This window comes from Balaenoptera acutorostrata, chromosome 9, assembly GCF_949987535.1.
Source record: "Balaenoptera acutorostrata chromosome 9, mBalAcu1.1, whole genome shotgun sequence".
NCBI lineage: Eukaryota > Metazoa > Chordata > Mammalia > Artiodactyla > Balaenopteridae > Balaenoptera > Balaenoptera acutorostrata.
Window position 1 is genome coordinate 94,648,852 of NC_080072.1, and position 19,716 is coordinate 94,668,567.

Genomic DNA, 19,716 nt, shown 5'->3' on the forward strand with positions numbered 1-19,716 from the left:
TCTTCTCTTTCTAAAGTCAGCCGGCTCAGCCATGGGCTGCATCTGTCTGGGCAGGACAAGAGGCCACCCCCCCCCCATCTGATTGCCCATAGCCATTTATCTATCCCCCCTTACGGCACCTGTCACCTTCTTTGTGTCATCGCTACTTATTTGCTTGTCCTTTTTCGCCTACTGGACTCTAAGCTTCTTCAGAACATGTGATTTGTTTATGTCTCCCATACTACCTAGCAGAGTGACCTGCAAGGTGGTTATGACTCAGTTTTTTGAATAAACTAATGGGTGAGTGGACGAGTGTGTGGTGAGGCTCCTGGTGGGGAACAGCCCCAAAGCGCTGCCCTGCATCCTTCCAGCCCTGGGGGGTCAGCCGTCTGGACGAGGAGACAGGAGAGGGGGCAGGACCTCAGCGGTGGCATCCCCACAGCCTGACACACAGCAGGCTCTCAGTAAATACTGTTGAAGAAATGAGTGGCTCTGGAGGCATGGCTGGGCCAGGGGGAGGAAAGAAAAGTCACTACAGTATATGTATTGGATGCCTCCTGTGTTCTGGGCATGGTGCTTGGCCTTCTCCATGTCTGAACTCACTTATCGTGCGCTGACCTTGGAAGGTAGTTGTGCTGATCCCATTTTACTGGTGAGGACACTAAGGCTTAAAGAATTGAAGTAACTTGTGGAAGGTCGCACAGCCAGGAGTGCCGAAGCTGGATTCCTAGCCAGGGCTCTCTGCCCCTTACTTTTCCAGGATACCACACTGTGGTGCTGGCCCAAAGGCTTGCTTTCCTGTGTGTAAAGATAACCAGTGTCTCAGTGACTGGGGGCGCTGAGACAGGGAGAGTCAGTAAGTCTCTGTCCCCAGGGGTCCTGCGGGTGGGATGGGGTCATTGGCTACTGCTCAGGGCCTTGCATCTGGGCCACCAGGAGCAGGTTGTGAGGCTTATGAGCCTCTTCCTGCTCTGCCCGAGTCACGTGTGTTCAGTTGTAGCTGCCGTGGTGGCTGTTAGCCCTCCCCATCACCTTGCAGGGCAGTGGGTAAGGTGGTTCTGGGAGCACTGCTGGAGGGTCTGTGGGTATTTGGCCCCCCTACCCAGGTGAGAGCTTGGCTCTGTCATTTGCCCGTTCCTACACCCCACTGCCACGCCACACAGGAGGGGCAGGACCAGGGAGCCGGCACCGGTGCTCTCATCTGCATGGAGACCCAGCTGGGTGCTCTGCTCCTGGGGGGAGGCTCTCTGCTCAGTGATGCCGAATCAGGAGTGAAAGGGGCAGCTGACCAATGCTGCATCCCCGAAATGTGGGACCTCTGATGACTCGAGGTGTCACTCACTCCTCAGACTTCAGTTTTGGAGTGAGACGCAGCAGGAGGATCACGGCCTCCCTGATCTTTCGGATTCTGTCCAGTGGAGCTGGACCACTTGGCATGAGACTCATTTCTGTCTGTTCTGCAGCAACCCCGTCTTCACAGCCGGACCATAAACATCAACCAAATGGGAACCAGATGGTGAAGCTTGGGGCAGCAGAGAAACCTCAGTGACTATCCTGGGTCACTAGATGGGACTATCTTTGGGGGTAAAATTGTTCATGAATGAGTTCAGCAGTTAGCTGATGGCCAGTGAGGGCCAGTTGATGCAAAGCCTGGCAGGACAGACAGAGGGGCTGCAGCCAGGGTCCTTACCTTCCAGGGGCTGTTGGTCTGGCTGAGAGGATGATGTGAGCCCCCAGCAAGGCTGGGTGTGCCCCCATCACCACAAGGGGAAAGAGTGAGTGCAGCAGTTTACAAGAGGGAGAAACTCCCAAGGACCAGGGTGATGAGGAATGGCTTCAGGAAGGAGGTTCCTGGGATTTTCATGGGCTGTTTGCTGTAATGTCCACATGGAGCTTTGTGGTGGGCAGTGGATCTGCTTCTCTGGGCAAGAGGAAGCAAGAACTTCTGTGAGCAAGAGCCGGTCGGGCAGGTGTCTCTTCCCTCCCCTTCCTCCTCCTCCTCTGCCCGTAGCTGTCTTGAAGAGGCTTAAAGCCCAGTTTCTCATACTGGAGAATCCTCAGAGTTCTAAGGATGTTATGACCCTCCTTGGGCTGCAGGTTGAGAAACACTGCATTAAAAATGAAAAGCTGAGGGCTTCCCTGGTGGCACAGTGGTTGAGAATCTGCCTGCCAATGCAGGGGACACGGGTTCGAGCCCTGGTCTGGGAAGATCCCACATGCCGCGGAGCAACTGGGCCCGTGAGCCACAACTACTGAAGTAGCGCGTCTGGAGCCTGTGCTCTGCAACAAGAGAGGCCGCGATAGTGAGAGGCCCACGCACCGCGATGAAGAGTGGCCCCCGCTCGCCGCAACTAGAGAAAGCCCTCACACAGAAATGAAGACCCAACACAGCCATAAATAAATAAATAAAATTTTTTTAAAAATGAAAAGCTGGCACTTCAGATGGTCCCTCCATTTTGAGGTGTCCACAAAACAGACACAAATGTGAAAGTGGGGTTTCAAGCTGGATGCAGATCCAGAATATACTATGTTTCTCATGCAAGACTAGATGAACTCCAGAATATGTCGCAAGTGCCCAGCCTCCACGAAGCCCGGGTTGAGAACACATAGCTTAGAGGGCTGCGCCTCTGAGGTTGAGGACAGAGACTTGGCCGCCCTGGAGGGTACGGAGGAAGGGGGAGGAATTTCTTAGGCTGAGGCCGCCAGGACCCCGCCCACCTTCTCAGACCACGTGGCGAAACCCCTGTGTGTGCGGCGTGAAGGCGGAGGATGGCGCTGCTTCCCTTGGGTCCTCTCCAGGATTCAACCTCACGAAGGCATCTCTTCTAGACTTTTCCCCGGTAGTTAACACGCTCCCTCCTCCTCCCGACCAACCATCTTATTTTGATTGGAATTCTTTTGCTTGCCTGAGAAAAGGAAAAAAAAAAAGGAAGTTCTAAACTTTTCATTAGGTCGTTGGGATAAGAAGTCTTCTGGGGTAGTCGGATTAAAGCTCGGTGGCTCTTGCTGACTATTACAAGCTAATGGAGTACCGGGAGCTCATTGGCGGCTGCAATGAGCATTTTGCTGGAGTAATTATACAAGGCCACGGTGGTTTTCAGTAACAAGGTAACTCCAGGTAAGGAGATAACTCCCTGAAACTTTTGATTTGCTGGAATCCTCTTCGTTTTATTTCTTCATTAAGAGGAGCCCAGGAGAGACAAAGGCCTCGAGAGCAGCTCTTCTGGGAGGCTGCTCTCAGTCAGGGATTTCTGCCTGAACAGCCCCGATTGCCTGGTCCCTTTGTTGGGGCCTAATGAGAACAACCCGGCACTCCTGGGAGAGCCCTGATGGGCCAGGTTTACATGGATTGAGATTTGGGGTCCAGAGTCAGACGCTCTGGACTATAGGATGGAGAGAGATGGGTGCAGGCATCGGAAGCCTGGGGACAGCTGACCAGGAGGCAGGGAGACTCACAGGCCAGCATCTTCATGGCTGACGTGTGCGCTGAGAGCAGGCCTGACCGCAGGTAACGAGACTGGAATCGCACCCTCTGTCTCAACTGGGGTCTGTCCATCCTGGGTGGGTGAGGTGTGGGCCTGCGTAAATACAGTCTTTTCTGTCCCAGAGGATTCTTTATGGTGCAACTTTCTTAGACATGCTACCCTCCCTGGTACCACACCCCCAGCCAGAGTCGTAATCAGGAGGTCAGGGCCTGAGCCTGCCACCCGCAGGTCTGGGCTAAGCGGGCCTGGGAAGGACTTTTCAGCGCCCTTGGCAAGGCCCTGGGGCCTTGCCAAGCCGACCTTGTCCTCTGGGTGGCCCTGCCGGGCCTCTGGCCGGCCGCCCACCTGCATTGAATCATGCCCCTCAGAGGACAGCATGTAACTGTGCTTCCAGATATAGCCCCCGGCCCCCCGGGGGGGCAGGGAGGCTCATTGTCACAGAGCTCTCCGTCTTTCTGACACCGCATGCCCTGCGTGGCTTTCTTCCCTAACTTTTCAGCCTGGCACAACCTAGAATTCTGCTCTGTGAGCAAATGTAGAGCTATTTTGTTTAAAAAGTATGTGGCCCGTTTTTTCTCTTCTCCATCTCCTGCTTCAGTTTTCAGGACTCTGCCTTCAGTCTCTGGCCTGGCCCTTCTTCTTTCTCCATCGCACAGTTATAAATTTGTCCCAGTCAGAGGCTGGCTGCATCGAGGCAGGAATGTGTTGTTTGGTTAAATTGTAAAATTAGCTGGGAAACTTAATGAGGCATTCCGCCTCTGCCTTCTGAAGAACAGGAAGTTTATGAAGGTGCCTCGAGCCCCTTGCCTAGGAAGGAAGGAAAGAAAGGGAGGGAGCGGCCCAGGAATGTGGAAGAGCCTTGGCCAGGTGAGTTTGCAGGCCTAGGAGCCGACTGTGGCCTGTTTAGCTGGGAGGGGCCTGAGAAGTCATCCCTCAAAGCCTCAGCTTTGGGGCAGCCTCTGTCAGCCACCGTGAACCCACAGGGGCTCCCTCCCTCGTGTCCAAGGACCTTGAGGCTGCACAGCTGGCTATGGTTAGCTGTTTTAGTGCCAGATTCCTTTTTTGTGGTTGTGCAAGGCTGAAGAGACAAAGACCAAACGCTTCGTCTTAGAGGGCGCCCACGGCAGAAGGGAGAAGGCCAAAGGCAACAGTTATAAGGGTGGCCGACATTTACTGAGGGCTGACAGTTGCCCGGGACCGTGCCAGACACTTTATTCCATGATCTCACGTGATCCTCACGAGACCCCTATGACGACCCCTATTGTTATGTCCACTTTATGGATGAGGAAACTGAGTTTACTTGCCCAGGATTGCCCAGCAAGGAGGAGGCAGAGTGGGGCTGTAAACGCAGGTCTGCCTGCCTCCAAAGCCCCTGGTCTTAACCTCGGAGGTAAAATTCCAGCTTCCAGTTCTTTCCTGTTTCCAGTCCTTTCCTGGCTGCCCACTTCTCCCAGCCCCTAGCTCACGCGGCACAGACTGCATGCTTGCAAAAGCTCACCCTGAAGTTTTGGAAGAGCTGCCAACAGCCTATATTCTGCACTCACCAAATTCTCAGGTCCTCTAATGACACCAAACCAACCTTGCAGTTTTCAAGCAGCAATTCGATGCCATTTTAGTTGTCAGATGCACTTTAATAAGGCTTAACGTGGGAAATATTTACTCTGCCTGGACTTTTTGCATGAGGTCAGCCAGAAAAGGCGAGGGTTTTTTATCCTGGGGGGGTGGGGGCGGGGTTGATGGCTCATGTTAAGAATGAGCATGAAGTGCGACAGGCAATGTTGCTGTTTGGAAAAGTGTGGAGTCTTAAGGCTCCTGAATTTTGAGCCTGGAACTGTCAATGCCGTGGCTGTAATGTAACACCTCAATTATGGTGCAGGGGGTAAGGAAGAAAGACTCTGAAACCTGCAAGCTTCTTTAGATCCACAGCCTGAGCCACAATTAAGGTTTCAGAAACACCAAAGGCAAACCAGTGAGTGTCATTTTTAACCAGTTTGAACATTTTACTACTTCCTAACATCAGAAGCACCCGGGCTGGAGAGCCTGCTTCTTGCCCTCAATAAAGTGATTAAGCTGAATGGGTGTTGGGGAGTATTATTAGGCTGAGAAGTGCTAAAAATAGAAATGCTCTGTTTTCTGAAAGCCACAGCAGGCCTGAAGAGACTGGCAGCCTCGAGGTGCTACTGAGGGGCCTGAGGAAGGGGAGGGAGGGTGGCAGTCTCCGGGGCCCCCGGTGGTCTGAGATGGGGTGTGGTGGGTGTTACGACGGGCAAGCCAGGTGATGGGCCTCTTTCCCAGCTGTTCATCAAGAATAGAGTGACAGTGGAAGCTGTGGATTGGTTGCTTCTGCCTTGGTTTTGAAGAACACCCCTCTCCCCCCAAGATGTGTGTGTGTATTAATGAATTTAAAGTAACTGACAATGCTGGAGTCTAGGATGGACACCTTACCCTAAAATTTACACATTCAGCCCTAAACTAATTGGGTTTACCTGCTACTCTTGGTGGGGGGGGGCATCTAATTCGGGCAGTGAGTAAAGGGCAAATTATAGGGGCACATGCAGACAGAGCTGGGGAAGGGGAGAGACCTCAGAGCCAAGATCGAGCATCTGCTCTGTCGGGCCTGGATTAGCTAGGATGCTCAGGGAAGATGGAAGAAAGGGACTTTTTGGTTAACCGAAGGTCAACCTAGAAAACCTTGTCTATTTCATTCTTTGTAGTTTGCTGTCATTCATCAATGTGAGAGGCCATTTTTCTACTTTAAGTGAATACGGTTGATTGTTTTTTATGATAAAATATCTTGCTGGCTTAGAAGCCAAAAGGAGAATGCCCAGGAAGGGAGCCAATCATGGAAGGATATTCCCAACTGTGGTTTTATTGGAAGTCAGTCTTGAAGATCGGTGGTACCTTTTTCTTCTGTCAAGCCCTGCACATTTTCATATCTTGAACTCATTCCTCCCCGTAACAGCTTTAGGTGGCGGTGCGGGGTGGGGGGGGCAGGAACAAGATGTCCATTTTACAGGTGGAGAAACAGAGGCCAAGTAGTACATGAGTCCACAGCACAGCCAGATCAGTCCAGGCCCTGTCTGATGGACAGCGGTGGCGCATTCCTGGACCAAGAGGGGAGGGTTGTTCTTTAAAGAAGAGGGATGAACTGAGGAGGTGGCCTCAGAGATTGTGGGAAAGATCTCCTACCTCCAGGGATGAGCCAGAGTATGGAGAACAGCAGAGGCCTCGAGCACATTGCCTCTGGGACCTTTTTCTACTCCCCTTAATGTGAACTTCTTACTCTTTAACCTTTTATATAATCAGAGGCCCTGATGGTTAGGTGGGCTTCCCATGCTGTGACCCTGATTGAGTTTGTTTCTCTTTCTTTACACTTACTGGCTATGAGACCTTGGACCAGTGAACTAAGCTTTTCAAACCTCAATTTTCACCTCTATAAAATGGGGATAATCTTAGAATTGATGGCAGGGTTAAGTGGTATGTGGCACATAAAGTAGTTAGTATGGCGCTTATTTATTTTGTAATAAATGTTCACTAAGTGTTAGTTATCAGTGTTCTTGTTATTACCGTCAGTGCTGCAGCAGCAGTAGCGTCGTCGTTCCTCATCGCAGGGCAGCCCTTGCGGGACCCCTAGCATCCTGGGGAGGGAAGAGTTAGGGTGCAGTTGCCAAACGCCAGTTCCCGTTGCTGGGCACCTTCACGTGCATCATCTCATGTGAACTTCCTAACAAGCTTGTGGCCTCATTTCTGGCTGAGTGGTGCCCCCTGGAGTTGTGCGATTTCACAGTCCCCCTTGTAGGATACAAGGGATGTATCATTACCTCTTTAGCAGGTGAGGAAACCGAGGCCCAGAGAGGTTAGACTGCTTCTGCTCTTGATGCAGCTGGTGGGCACCTGAGCTGGAATCTGTCGACATCAAAACCAGGGATAGACTTGACAGTGACTGAATCCTGCCTCTTCCCGGCAGCCTGGCTGGATGTCTGTGAGGGCTGTGGCATGGCTTCCTGGTGGGGCTCTCAGGAGAAGAGAAGTTCCTGTCTGCAGGGCTCTTACAGGTCACAGCCAAGGAAATAGTCAACAGACACTTGTATGCAGATCCCTGCCCGCTGGTTGTCACACTGTGACGGCATTTGAAGCCCTCTGAAATGCTTTGTTCCTTGTCACCTGTTGAAATATGATTGCCTAGGGGTATTTTAACTTAAAAACAAAGTACACACACACACACACACACACACACACACGGTTGCAAGTGGAATTGGAGAAAGATGCCAGGCGTTGGGAGAGAGCAGGGGATTCTGAAAGGAGTGGGTATAAAGGAATTCCCTCTATACATATCCCAAAGAGATCCCAGGGCTCTGAGAGGCCTTGGCATGCTTTTCAGTCAGTGAGAAATGAGGGAGGAAGGATCCTGCGAGGAGAAAGGGAGGGAGGGCCAGAATGCAGTTAGGACTGAGCAAGGCTGCCCTCCCTTTTCTCTGAAAGCACCTCAAGGGAAAATTTAATTGGAGGGAGTATCAGGGCATGTTAGGGGACTGGAGTGGTGGTAGACATCAGCTTGTGATTTGTGGGTAGGCAGGGTTTTGATTCTGGCCATCACCCCTGCAGTGGCCTGGTTTTACTTTTCCCCATCATCCAGGCAGTACTCATGACCGTTAACCCTGGGAGGCGGGGGTGCGTCCCCTCCATGCCAGATTTCGGGTGAAGGCCCATGACAGGGAGATCTGGAGGTGCTTCAGTAGAAGGAGGAAGGTAATTGAGGCTGAGAGCAGGAGGCCAAAGGCTTAGGTCCCAAAAAGTGCTTTGAGGCTGCTAGATGCCAGCAGCAAGCCCTCTTTCCATTATGATGCTCTCACCTGAGAATCCCCAAGTGGGGACCAGGGAGGAAGACGATTGTTGGTGACCAAGGGTTGAGGGGATATCCAGTAAAATCATGGCGAAAATCCCCACTGGGGTTTTTCTGGCCTTTTTACTTAGTTTCTTAACAAAAGCCAAGACTGCAGTGCTACAGGATGAAGCCATGAACACCTGAAAGCTTGGGTTTTCCCTGGAACTCAGGGGTCAGGCTCTGCCTCGCTGGCTCAGGCCAGCTCTCTCTGGCTAATGATTGTCTCAGTGTCTGGACTGTCCGTCCCACTTTGCCCGCCTGATGGAGAAAGGTCTTCCCCTGGGGAAGGAACCCCCTGACTGGATCCAGCCCCAGCTTGATCCAGCCACCATCGTCCCATAACCAAGGGTTATAAGCATTTGAGCCCCTTTTTCAGCCGTACTTAGCCTTCTTTGCCATGTGCTTCCAGCTGCTTCTCCAACAACACCCTGTCATCTTTTCTTCTCCCTTAGGTCTCAACTAAAGACTTGTCATTTATAGATGGGGAAATGAAGTGACTCACCCAAGGCCACACAGCTCAGGCATGGACAGTCAGGGCTCTGGGTCCATTTCTCTCTGTGCTGCTGCAGGAAAGCTGGGTACCCCTGGGTGCCCCTGGCCAGCAGACCCCTTCTCGAGCCAGCTGTCCACCTGCCTCTTCTGGGGGGGGGGGGGAACTCTTCTCTCATCCCAAACAGCTGAAGCCCATGCATTCAAGAGCCCCAGAGAATGCAGTATCTCACCTTTCTGGGCCATATACTCATTGCAGATGGGCCTTCTCCCAGGAGCTGTGGGGCTGGAGTATTACGGGAGTTACTAAAGGCTCAGGCCAAAGGCTGGTCTCTTGGAGCTCATCAACTTGATGAAGTGAAATTATTCCATAATCATAATAACTATCTAGGCACTTACTGGGTGCCAGGTACTTCATACCGGTTCTTGTTCACACTATCTTAGGAGGACAGATAACCCCATTTTAAGGAGGGAAGTAAGGCCACAAAGGTGATGCCAGGCCCATACCACCAGCGAATGGCAGAACCCCAAAGCCGTGTCTAGCCACTAGCCACTGTAGGGCTTTACCTCGGGGAGATCTCTGAGTTGGCACGGTGTGTCTGGAAGAAAGTCTACTGCATCACAGCAAGGGCTGACATTCCCGCGGTAAGAGAGGTTTTTGTGCCATGGCACTGATGCCCACCATACTTTGATTAGCCAATCATGAAAGTTGCCTGGGCAAGAAAGGGATTAAAGGCAGTGGTACGGTGAACCCCTAAATCAGCGCTCTTAGATTTCAGGAAGATTTGTATGTTGTTTTCATTGCAACAGATTTACCATCCAACTTGTATTTTATTTAAAATAATTCACCTTAAATAGGTTTGCACTCATCTCAGTAGGAGGACCGTAATGCCCGTCAAAACTTGGCCGTGAGTGTTGGGAGCTGAGGGGAGATGGGTCATTTCTTTACTTGTACATTGTTGGTTTGTATGGGGGTGTCTTGGGAGTGCACAACCATCATTGTCATTTGCCTTTCTTTATCTTCCACTCCCCAGAGAAAGTCTGCTGAAGACTTACCCCGAGTGGGAGTCTCTCCCCCTTCCTTTTTTCTCTTTGTGTTTGGTCTGGGGTGGTAAGAATATTTTAAATGTTATGATATGTTTATTGCATGCATTTGACGTCTATGCGGGTCTCAGACATTGACACTGGGGGAGGAAGCAATGGTAATAAAGATGATGTTAGGGACAAGTAGCTTTTACTGAGCAGTTGCTGGATGCCGGACGTGGTGGGAAAGACTTTACATACACTATTTAAATGAATCACCACTCAACCCTGTGAAGTAGATATTCTGTCCCCAGTTTTTACAGGTGAAGAAACAGGTCCAGAGAAGATAATTAGTTTATGCAGGGTGGTAGCTAGAAATGGTAGAACCCAGGACTTGAACCTGTGTTTGTTTGTTTCCAGAATGAGGGTTCTTCTCTACTAGGCAGCTGTATATTGAGTGCGTGTGTTTCTGCTGGCCATAGACTGTGTTTCTAAGCCTATTGGGTTACCTGCTGGTGCTAAAAGTGGCAACAAAGGAGTTTTCTAAGCCCCTCTGGGCTGCGAACTGAGTGGCAGGGATAAGGGACAAGGTGGGCCTCTCTTTTCTCTGTGAGATATGAGAGCAGGAACAGTGAAAGCCAAGGGTGCCAGGGTACCCTAGAACCTCCTGGTAGTATGATGTTTATTAGGTAGGCTAAGAAATGGTCTCCCAGACTAGAGATGCCTCAGCCCTTCCTTTTGACCCATTCCGAGATCTCATCTTCTACAGAACGGACTTTTAGCCAGATGTGAGGTGTCTGGCACTTACCAGGTCATTGATGGGAGATTGACTTCCAGAGATCGGAAAGCCTGCTGCCTGAAATCCCCAGTCATTCAATGATCTCTGTCGCCCGGCCAGGGAGATTGTCCTGGTGGCTTTCTCAGTCCTACCTTTGATTGAGGTCCTGTGTCATTAGTTCATCCCCCCACCCCCATCCTGTAGTGAGGCCAGGCCCTGAGGACCTTTCTCCTCCTTCGTTGTCACGGAGAACTACCCTTGAACCATATTCTGAGCCGATCAGTAGGGCTGGTTGTTTTCCAGGCAACCCACATCTGCCCACCTGCTTTCCCTCTTCCCTCTCCCCTGAATCTGTGTATCTTATGGAGGTGCTGGTTTTGCATCAGTTTCTGTTTTGTTGATAAAGGTGAAAGAGAGAGAGAAAGAGCGTGTTAGAGAGAGAGCAGGCCTTCCAGCTCCTCTGAGGGAGTACACATCTCCTTGAGTGAAAGAACACGCAGTGCTGGCCTTTGGAATTGGCAGCCAGTGTACTGTTCTCTGTCAGATAAGAGGTACTGTAAATAAAACTGTACACCATGGCCCGTTGTAAAATGCCCGGCGTCTGTACTCATTGTTCTGACAGCTTATGCTTTTTTTGGGTCTGCTGTTTTGGTACACTCTGTACTTCCTTATGTAAGCAGGCATGCATATCTCATCAGAACAGTCAAGATGTTTATTTTAAAATCTCAAGGAATTAAAAGAAAAAGGACACAGTACTCAACATCAGATGCTGGCAAACGTTAGGTGTTTTTTCAGTGGTTCCTTCCCCCCCCCCCCCCACTTCTTGTTAGCACGGGGGTGGGAGAAGTTTTGGAGGGGGAGGGATTTTGCAATTGTTTTCTTCTCTCATTGGCTTCTGCCTTATTTACTTCAGAGAGACTCCGGCCCACATCTGATTGTGTTCAGTATCTTCTCGTCCCCTTCCTAGATGCTCGGGACCCCCCCACCCCATTTCTGGGCAGTAAGGCCAGTAGGGAGGAAGGTTCTATACTCTGCCAAGGGGGAGAAGCCAGAGGTAGTGGCTGAGGAGGAACACAGCTGCGGGGAGCCTGCCTGACATGCTTCCACTGGATTTCAGCTCTGTTGCTGCTGGAATGCTGGGCATTTGATAGAAAGCTTTATGGTTTTGAAAGTGCTTTTCTGGCATGTCTCTCCTTTGATTCCTGTGAGTCAGGGGGATCCTTAGCCCAGAGTGAAGTAGCTCCCACACACGGAGGCCTTACACCGGCTCCAGCCTCCATGTGGGCTGTGACGACCGCCTCCTTTCTTTTCACCCAGCCTTAACCTGCTGTGAAGCCTCCTCCTTCCTCTGGCCCCCATTTAACTCTCTGGAGGCATCAGGAAGTCAGGGGGAAAGGGGAGAATTCAGAATGGTCCGGCAGCTCCTGCTTCCCCCGGTTCAGCAGCCCTGGGAGACTGGAGGGGCGAGAACGTCTGTCTGTCTGTCTTTCCCTTCACACTGACTCTCAGATGAACCCAGTGCCTGGGCCGGGAGTGGGATCACCAGCAGACCTCTCTGCCAGCCGGTGAAGGGTCCACGCGGGCTGACCGGAGTCCCCTGAATGTCCTGGAGGAGGGCTTGCTTGTTTGCTGCGGGGCTGTGAGTCCTGGGCGGCTGGGCGAGGAGCGGAGGGCCGACGAAAGAGACATCCTGCTCCGCAGGAAGCAGACAGCTCCACTTTCTAAGCTTTCCTTTCCTTCTCCCCCAAAACTGCCTGAGTTCCAGCCAGAGACCATTTCCCTGAGTTTTGAAAAAGGGACAGCAGAGAACCCAGGGTGTGTAGAAGGACTCTGCTACCCCCTAGGGGACAGCCTGTCAGTGCCCCCTTCCCAGGCCAGTTCTGTGCCCGGGGAACCTACCCGAGGGTTTCTTTGTTTATTGGGCAATCAGTGATCACCAACCGTGTGTCAGGCACAGAGTGGAGAACTGGGAATGGAGAAGAGGACAAGACAGATGCCAGCCCTGCTCTCACGGAGCTTACAGTCTGCTGGGGAGACAGAAAAGAGGAAAGGAGCCCAGAAGGCAGCACAGGACCTGTGAATGGGGCTCCTGGGGCTTGTCAGGTTCGGATGTAAAAGCTGGGGGAGGGGGTGCCGTGGGAGGGAGGAAGAGCTGCCAATATTGACATGCTGGTCCTATGACCCATCTTCCTGCTCCTTCAACAAGACAATCACTCACGTTTAAATTAGCAGGACAAGGGGTGGGGGTGTGTGTGCACGTGCGTGCGATTATAGTGAAATATGTCTTTACAAATGTGAGACTCACTTTACACAAGATAAATGGCCTCCAAATAGCTGTACACTGAATTTCAGTAAAAATCAATCATACTTTGCACAAAGGAGTTCTTGAAAGGAGTCCTGGCTCCGAGCCTGGCTGGGTAGATGGTCAGCGCCACTGACCGGTTTTGTGGCTCTGCCCCCATGCATGGCCCCAGCGCTTTCCCCACCTTGTCACGACCCCTTTGGGACTGTCTCTCGCTATTCCCATTTTACAGATGGAGCGACAGCCTCACTGAGATGAGGCAACTCGCTGAGGGGCACAGCTGGTGATTAGCTTGGCTGGGATTTGAACTGGGATCTGTCTTACCCGAATCCTGAGCTCTTAACCACATTCTCTGCTCGCCCCCGCCGCCCCCGGAAGTATCAAGGACATTAGTAATCTTATAGCCACAGAGTGCCTGGCAATTAACAAGTTTTGTGTTTGTTAATATCCACTGTCTCCTTCAATCCTGACAGCCTCCAGTGAGGCACACGGATCCGATCATTCCCATTTCACAGATGGGGACACAGGCACGTTGAGGTATGGTGAAGTGTGTGAGGTCCACAGCAGGGAGCGGCTGAGCCAGGCCCGGGACCCAGTTCTCCCCACGTTGGATCTTACCATGACCTCCTCTAGTTCACTCAGATCTGTAATTGCTGGGGAGGATGCGTGGGTCTAGCCCACTTTATCATGGTATGGTTCTGCCTCTTTGCTATTTAATTTCTCTCCCTGCAATCCATACCCCATCTCTCCCTCTCCCCTCTCTTATGCTGTGCCAACCGGCCAGCCTCCTCGCTCTTCCTTTGCCTGGAACGGGCTTTCTTAGAGAGTGGGCTTACCTTCTCATTCTCCCTTCAGATGTCAGATCATCCCATATAAAATAGCAGCCCCCGCCCTCTCTGTCTCTCTTCACTTATTTCTCTCTTTATCGCTTATTGCCACCTATTTTATATTTACCTGACTTTTATTTTTTAAATTAAACAATTTTTTTTGGCCGCACTGTGCAGCATGCGGGATCTTACTCAGACCAGGGATCGAACACCATGCCCCCTGCAGTGGGAGTGCAGAGTCTTAACCACTGGACCACCAGGGAAGTCCCTTACTTGACTTTTAAAAATGTGCCTTCCCCTCTAGAATATAAGCTCTTTGAGGGCAGGGATTTGTCTCTTTCGTCCATTTGCTGTAAGCCCCCCCTTGGTATCTACTTAACAGACATTCCAAAAACATCGTCTTTGTGTAGGAACGAGATGGGGAGGAATGTCTGTCCCTGAGCCGTGCCCTGGACTTCTCCCCACTCCAGTATGAGCCCCAGGAAATATTGGGGGTGGGGTGGTAAATGCAGCTGATATGTCCGTACGTGCCCATTGTGTTCAACTGGCATGACCTCCTTCCTTCTCCCCGACCCCCTTGCACTGATGCTTTATAAATATATTAGTGGCTGAATGATGTCACCGTAATGCATTTTGGGAACGGCGGTGTGGTTTATGCACACTTGAGTGACTCTGAATGCAAACCTGACATCATACTGAAGGCAGCAGCGAACAACATATGCACAGTAAACAGGCCAAGACTGTCTTATTGATTAACAGATGAGGCCTCTATTATTGATCAAAGCTCAGTGAGGAAATTTATCACTTTTAATTTCAGGGCTGCCAAATATTTCTGCCTCTGAGCCAGCCATTACAGAGACAATTTAAAGGCACATGCCTCCTTGCGAGAGGGGGGGTCTCTGCCTCTCTCTGCTTGGCTCTTGTGTCCTGGAACTGCCCGTCCTTGCTGTTGGGCTGGGGCTTTGGGGGGAGTCTGGGTGGGGGTGGGGAGTGCGGAGGCTTCATGAATGGGGGCTGGCGTGGGAGGGGTGTTGTCACCCACAGTCCCTGAAGACAGGGGACTTTCACACACTCAGCTCAGTTTTGTGACTTCAGCAAGGCAGGGGTGGAGCGGGGAGGACTTTGAGGGCATCCAGATGTGGTCAGGCCAGGGCCAAGCCGGCAGCCTTGCCGAGATCCCGTGTGCTAATCTGCTTTATCTTCATCTGAGCTTGTATGATGGCATACATCCGGCCCTTGACTGCCTACCTGCACTCCTTCCTTTCTCCCTGCTTCTCAGTCATTAAAGCAGATGCTCCTGCAACCACATGGATGGCTGTTTTCTAAGAAACCTACCCCCCCCCCAACCCTTTGAAGCTGTGGCATGAGTAGGTTCCTCACGCTGTGGCATGAGTAGATTCCTCACCCAGAGGCAGGGCTCCAGCACCATGGCGATGGCGATGGTGATGGCGAGTCCACGGGGCACCCTCCCCTTTGCAGTTCCTGCTTCCCTCCTCAGGCCCCTCCTCCCCCTTTCTTCTTTAGGGAGCCATGAGACCCGGTGGGATATAGAAATAAAGAAATAAATACAGTTAAAACCCGATCCCTTACAGATCGGCAGAAAATCATTGCTGGCTAATGATTTGGAACTGGGGAAAGTTTCTCACTATGACGGGGCTTCGAGTTCATCCACCCCCAGTCTTCCCACCTCTGCCCTTTGAGGTACTTGCTGCATTTCCATTATAAATGGATGGAAAGTGGCTTGGCTGTCTCTAGTGTGAACACAAGTTGTGACTGCTTTGCCTTCGAGTTCCCTGGCTCTTTCTTTGAAGCTCTAGAAGCTGCTGACAGGTCCTTAGCCCTAGGAAGCCCTGCAGCTTGTAGGGACACCTGGAGGGGATCATGGTATTCTCCCTGCCTTGAGGCGAAACTCAACTCCAGCTGCCTAAGACAAATGACAATATTTATTTTTAAAGCGCTTAAGGAAAAGTGATTTCATATCTTTACTGGGGTACTTTATCACTCATTTATTTAGTTAGTCAACTGATATTTATTGAGCATCTAATAGAGGGTATATCCTGCTCCTCATTAGGAACGTAGACAAGATCAATGCCCTAAATGTTTATTAGTGTTTAAGTCTATACTAGTACAACTTGTATTCTGAGTTCTCGCCCTTAATGTGCTAAATACTCCAAGGCCAAGATTTTAAAACTATTTAAAAAGTAGTGGAACCCTTTTTTCCAAATAGAATTTTACAAAACCCTGATGTATAAAAGCATAAATTCGATTTTAATTTTTTTTATTTGGGGAAAGGGAGTTCAGAGCCCAACTTCATATTCATGAAGCATCTTTGCAGATGGACCTCTAGGGAGGCTGAAGGGTATAGGGATTAAGAGCAAAGGCTCTGAAGTCAGGCTCCCTGGGTTTGAATCCACCTCTGTGGTTACCTACTGTGTGACATTGGGAAAGCTGTTTAACCTCTCTGATCTTGAGTTGTCTCATCTGCTAAATGGGTATGTTCATACTATGTCCTTTAAAAGGTAGTTAGGATTAAATGAAATGATACATCCTAAATACTTAGCCTCATGCCTGGTATACGCCACAGCCTCAGGAAATCTGAGATGGTTTGAAAACAGCACTAGACTGCTTTCTACTACAAATATGTGGAAGAAGTAGTTCTGTCTCTTACAAGACTCCGATATGAAACTAAAACACAGGTACACTTAAAGAAATGCTCAGACGTGTTGAAAGGTACTCAGTGCAGCTGCAGATTGGAAAGGGTAGAGCAGTGAGGGGCCTGCGTGCTTGGCGCATGCGTACTCCGGTCTTGGAAATAGACTAGGACCGGAGCGGACAGGAATGAGGCGGGGCGTTGCTCAGGCACAGAGACCCACCGAGGGTCGAGCGGCGCCCACAGGGGGCCAGTGAGGACAGCTCCCAGTGGAGCTGGACAGACAACTGGGTCAGGTTATGGAAGGCCTTGAAGCCAAGTAGAGGAATTTAGAATCAGTGCAAATTGTGAGCCGCTGTATCTTTTTTTTTAACTTTTAATTTTATATTGGCGTATAGCCAATTAACAATGTTGTAATAGTTTCAGGTGCACAGCAAAGTGACTCAGCCATACATATACATGTATCCATTCTTCTGCAAACTCCCCTCCCATCCAGGCTGCCACGTAACATTGAGCAGAGTTCCCTGTGCTATACAGTAGGTCCTCATTGGTTATCCTTTTTAAATATAGCAGTGTGTACATGTCAATCCCAAACTCCCTAACTCTCCCTTCCTTCCCCCCTCCCCGCCGTAACCATAAGCTCATTCTCTAAGTCTGTGAGTCTGTTTCTGTTTTGTAAATACATTTATTTGTATCATTTCTTTTTAGATTCTGCATATAAGCGGTATCATACAATATTTCTCTTTCTCTGTCTGACTTACTTCACTCGATATGACAATCTCTAGGTCCATCCGTGTTGCTGCAAATGGCATGATTTCATTCTTTTTTATGGCTGAGTAATATTCCATTGTGTATATGTACCACATCTTCTTTACCCATTCCTCTGTTGATGGACGTTTAGGTTGCTTCCATGTCTTGAGCCATGGTATCTTTTTGAGCAAGGAAACGTGAGGAATCAAGTGGCCTTCAAGGAACCTGCCTCTGTTGGGTGGATCAGAGGGTGGCTGATGGTGTGGCAGCCCTCCTGAGTCACTGGGTCATTCTGGGCATGACCCAACAGGGGCCTCGGTAGGGGCAGTGGTTATCGACATGCAGTGGAAGAGATGCATCTAGAAGACATTTTGAGGGAAAACTGCCAAGGCTTGTGACAGGCGCCCCCTGGACGAGATAACAGAGCCTTGAAGGCTGTTAGCAAGTGGTAGAAAGTCATCTTCACATCGTGACACTGTCGCTTTGAGGCTTGTAAATATGGTTCCAGAAAAGTCGATCAAATTGAATTGCATTGAATTGACTTTGTTTATTCCATAGATATGTACAGTAATATGTTCCCACTGGGTGTCAGGCAGATGCAGCTGTGCATGAGATGACATATTCCCTCCTTCGGGGAGCTGGAAACGGAGGCACTGGCATTTAGTAGACACCCTGGTGAGGCTGTGACCCAGAATGTACAGGGTGCTGTGGGAGCACAGAGAAGGGCTACCTCACCCAGACACGGGGCAAGGGTTTGGGAGCTGAGGCATGAATGATGAAGCGGGGCTAGCCGTACTGTGGGGCTGGGGAGAGGGGCAGGAGTGCCAAAGCCAGAGGAGGCACAGAAGGATGCTTGGAGACCTTGCAGTGAGGAAGCAAAGGGCTGGAGACCAGGGAACAAGGATGAGGAGAGAGAAGAAGCAGGAAAGAGAAGTGCAAGAAGGGCTTTGTGAGTCACCGTGTAGAGTTTGGACTTTATCCTGAAGGCACTGGGAAGTCATTCAGAGGTTTAAAATGGTCAGGTACAGGAGGTGGCCGGGTAGACAGTTAAGTTTTAGATGCACTGAGTTAGGGGTTTATCCAGGTAGTGATATGTCAGCAATTCCTATCTTCCCGTAAAGTATAAACTGGGCAACAGGACACGTTACTCCTCATTGGATCATATACTCCTTTCCATCTCTCACCTGGAGCCAGCCCCCCCAGAATCCCGCTTCTTCTTGGGCATCTCTCCTGGACCCCATCTCTGTTTGCCTTGGTTTTGCTGGTTCTGTTCCCTCTTCTGTCTGGGAGAGCCCTCGGTGGGGGCATTTGGAGCTCAGTTGGGTGTGTGATCACATCTTGGAGGAGGGTCTGGGCTGGCTGCTGGGACCATGAGTTATTCCTGACTTGGGATCTTCACAGGTGTTAAGCCCCCTCCCGCAGGGTCCACCTGCAAGATTTTGGCCTATGACCCCCTTTCCTAATGCAATATCACTCTTGATAATAAGGTAACTGCCTCCCCTTTCTTTCAGCGGGTGCCAAAGCCTTTGTCTGTGATCAGTGTGGTGCCCAGTTTTCGAAGGAGGACGCTCTGGAGACACACAGGCAGACCCATACTGGTGAGTGACTGATCCCCACCCCCCAGGTCCTCCGCAGGGCGATGGCGCATGGACGTGAGTATCTTGTTTCCCCAGGGGAGCTGTGAGTGGGGATGGCTTGTGCCATGCTCAGCTACCCTTGCTTGTGGGGCTGGCTGGGCAGGAATTTATGTGTGTGACTTTACCCCAGAAGAACAGCTGCCCTGGATTAGGCCAAGACCTCTGTCTCTAATAGGCCACTTAGATCCTGTCTTCATGGAGACTCTAGTACGTTCTTGTGGAGGCCTTAGGAAGTCTGTGATGTTATCTAAGCATCCCCTTCCCTTGGTGAAGGGTCAGGAAACCTCCTGCACCCCATCTGACTAACTCTGAAACCGTCATGTAGTGGGCTGGTCCTCCCTCTGCAACAGTCTAGTCATTGTCTGAAGGAAAGCAGTCTGTCCACAGGGATGCGTTTGAACAATATTAACGAACAATGATATTGCTGTGATTTCACGGCATCAGTGTCATCTCATCGTGGTAACTGGCGCCGTCATCATCATCATCATCATCAATGTGGCTCACACTTACTGAACGTTCACAGTGTGCCAGGCACTGTTCTCGGTGCTTTACCTGATCTCATTTGTCCAGTCTTTCCATAACTTTGTAAAGTAGGAGGCTACTCCCATGTCATAGATGAGGAAACCGAGGTTCAAAGGAAGGAAAGTGACGTGCTGAAGTGAACACTGGGGACAGGAGTGGTATGGCTTAGACGGCCTGGTTTAATCCTGACTCTGCCACTTACTATTTGTGGGACCATGGATCAGTTACTTAAGCTCTCTTAATTTGGGTTTCCTCGTCTGTTACAAAAGTGGAGTAATAATGGCGCCTACCTCATAGCATAGATTTTTGGGGGAGCTTAAATAAGGTATTTAATTAAATAAGATTAAATAAGATACTTTATTTGAAGTGCTTTGGAGAATGCCTGGCTC

General features: G+C 50.5%; 1 protein-coding gene across 3 annotated transcripts in view; it reads left to right on the plus strand.

Moving 5' to 3' along the window:
- Positions 1 to 19,716, plus strand: part of ZBTB16 (zinc finger and BTB domain containing 16) — a 228,808-nt gene that overhangs the window by 112,131 nt on the left and 96,961 nt on the right. For all 3 annotated transcript variants that reach the window (XM_007171982.3, XM_007171983.3, XM_007171981.3), the window contains exon 4: positions 18,680 to 18,766. In XM_007171982.3, coding sequence (XP_007172044.2) covers positions 18,680 to 18,766 — 87 coding nt within the window. The remainder of the gene's footprint in view (positions 1 to 18,679; positions 18,767 to 19,716) is intronic.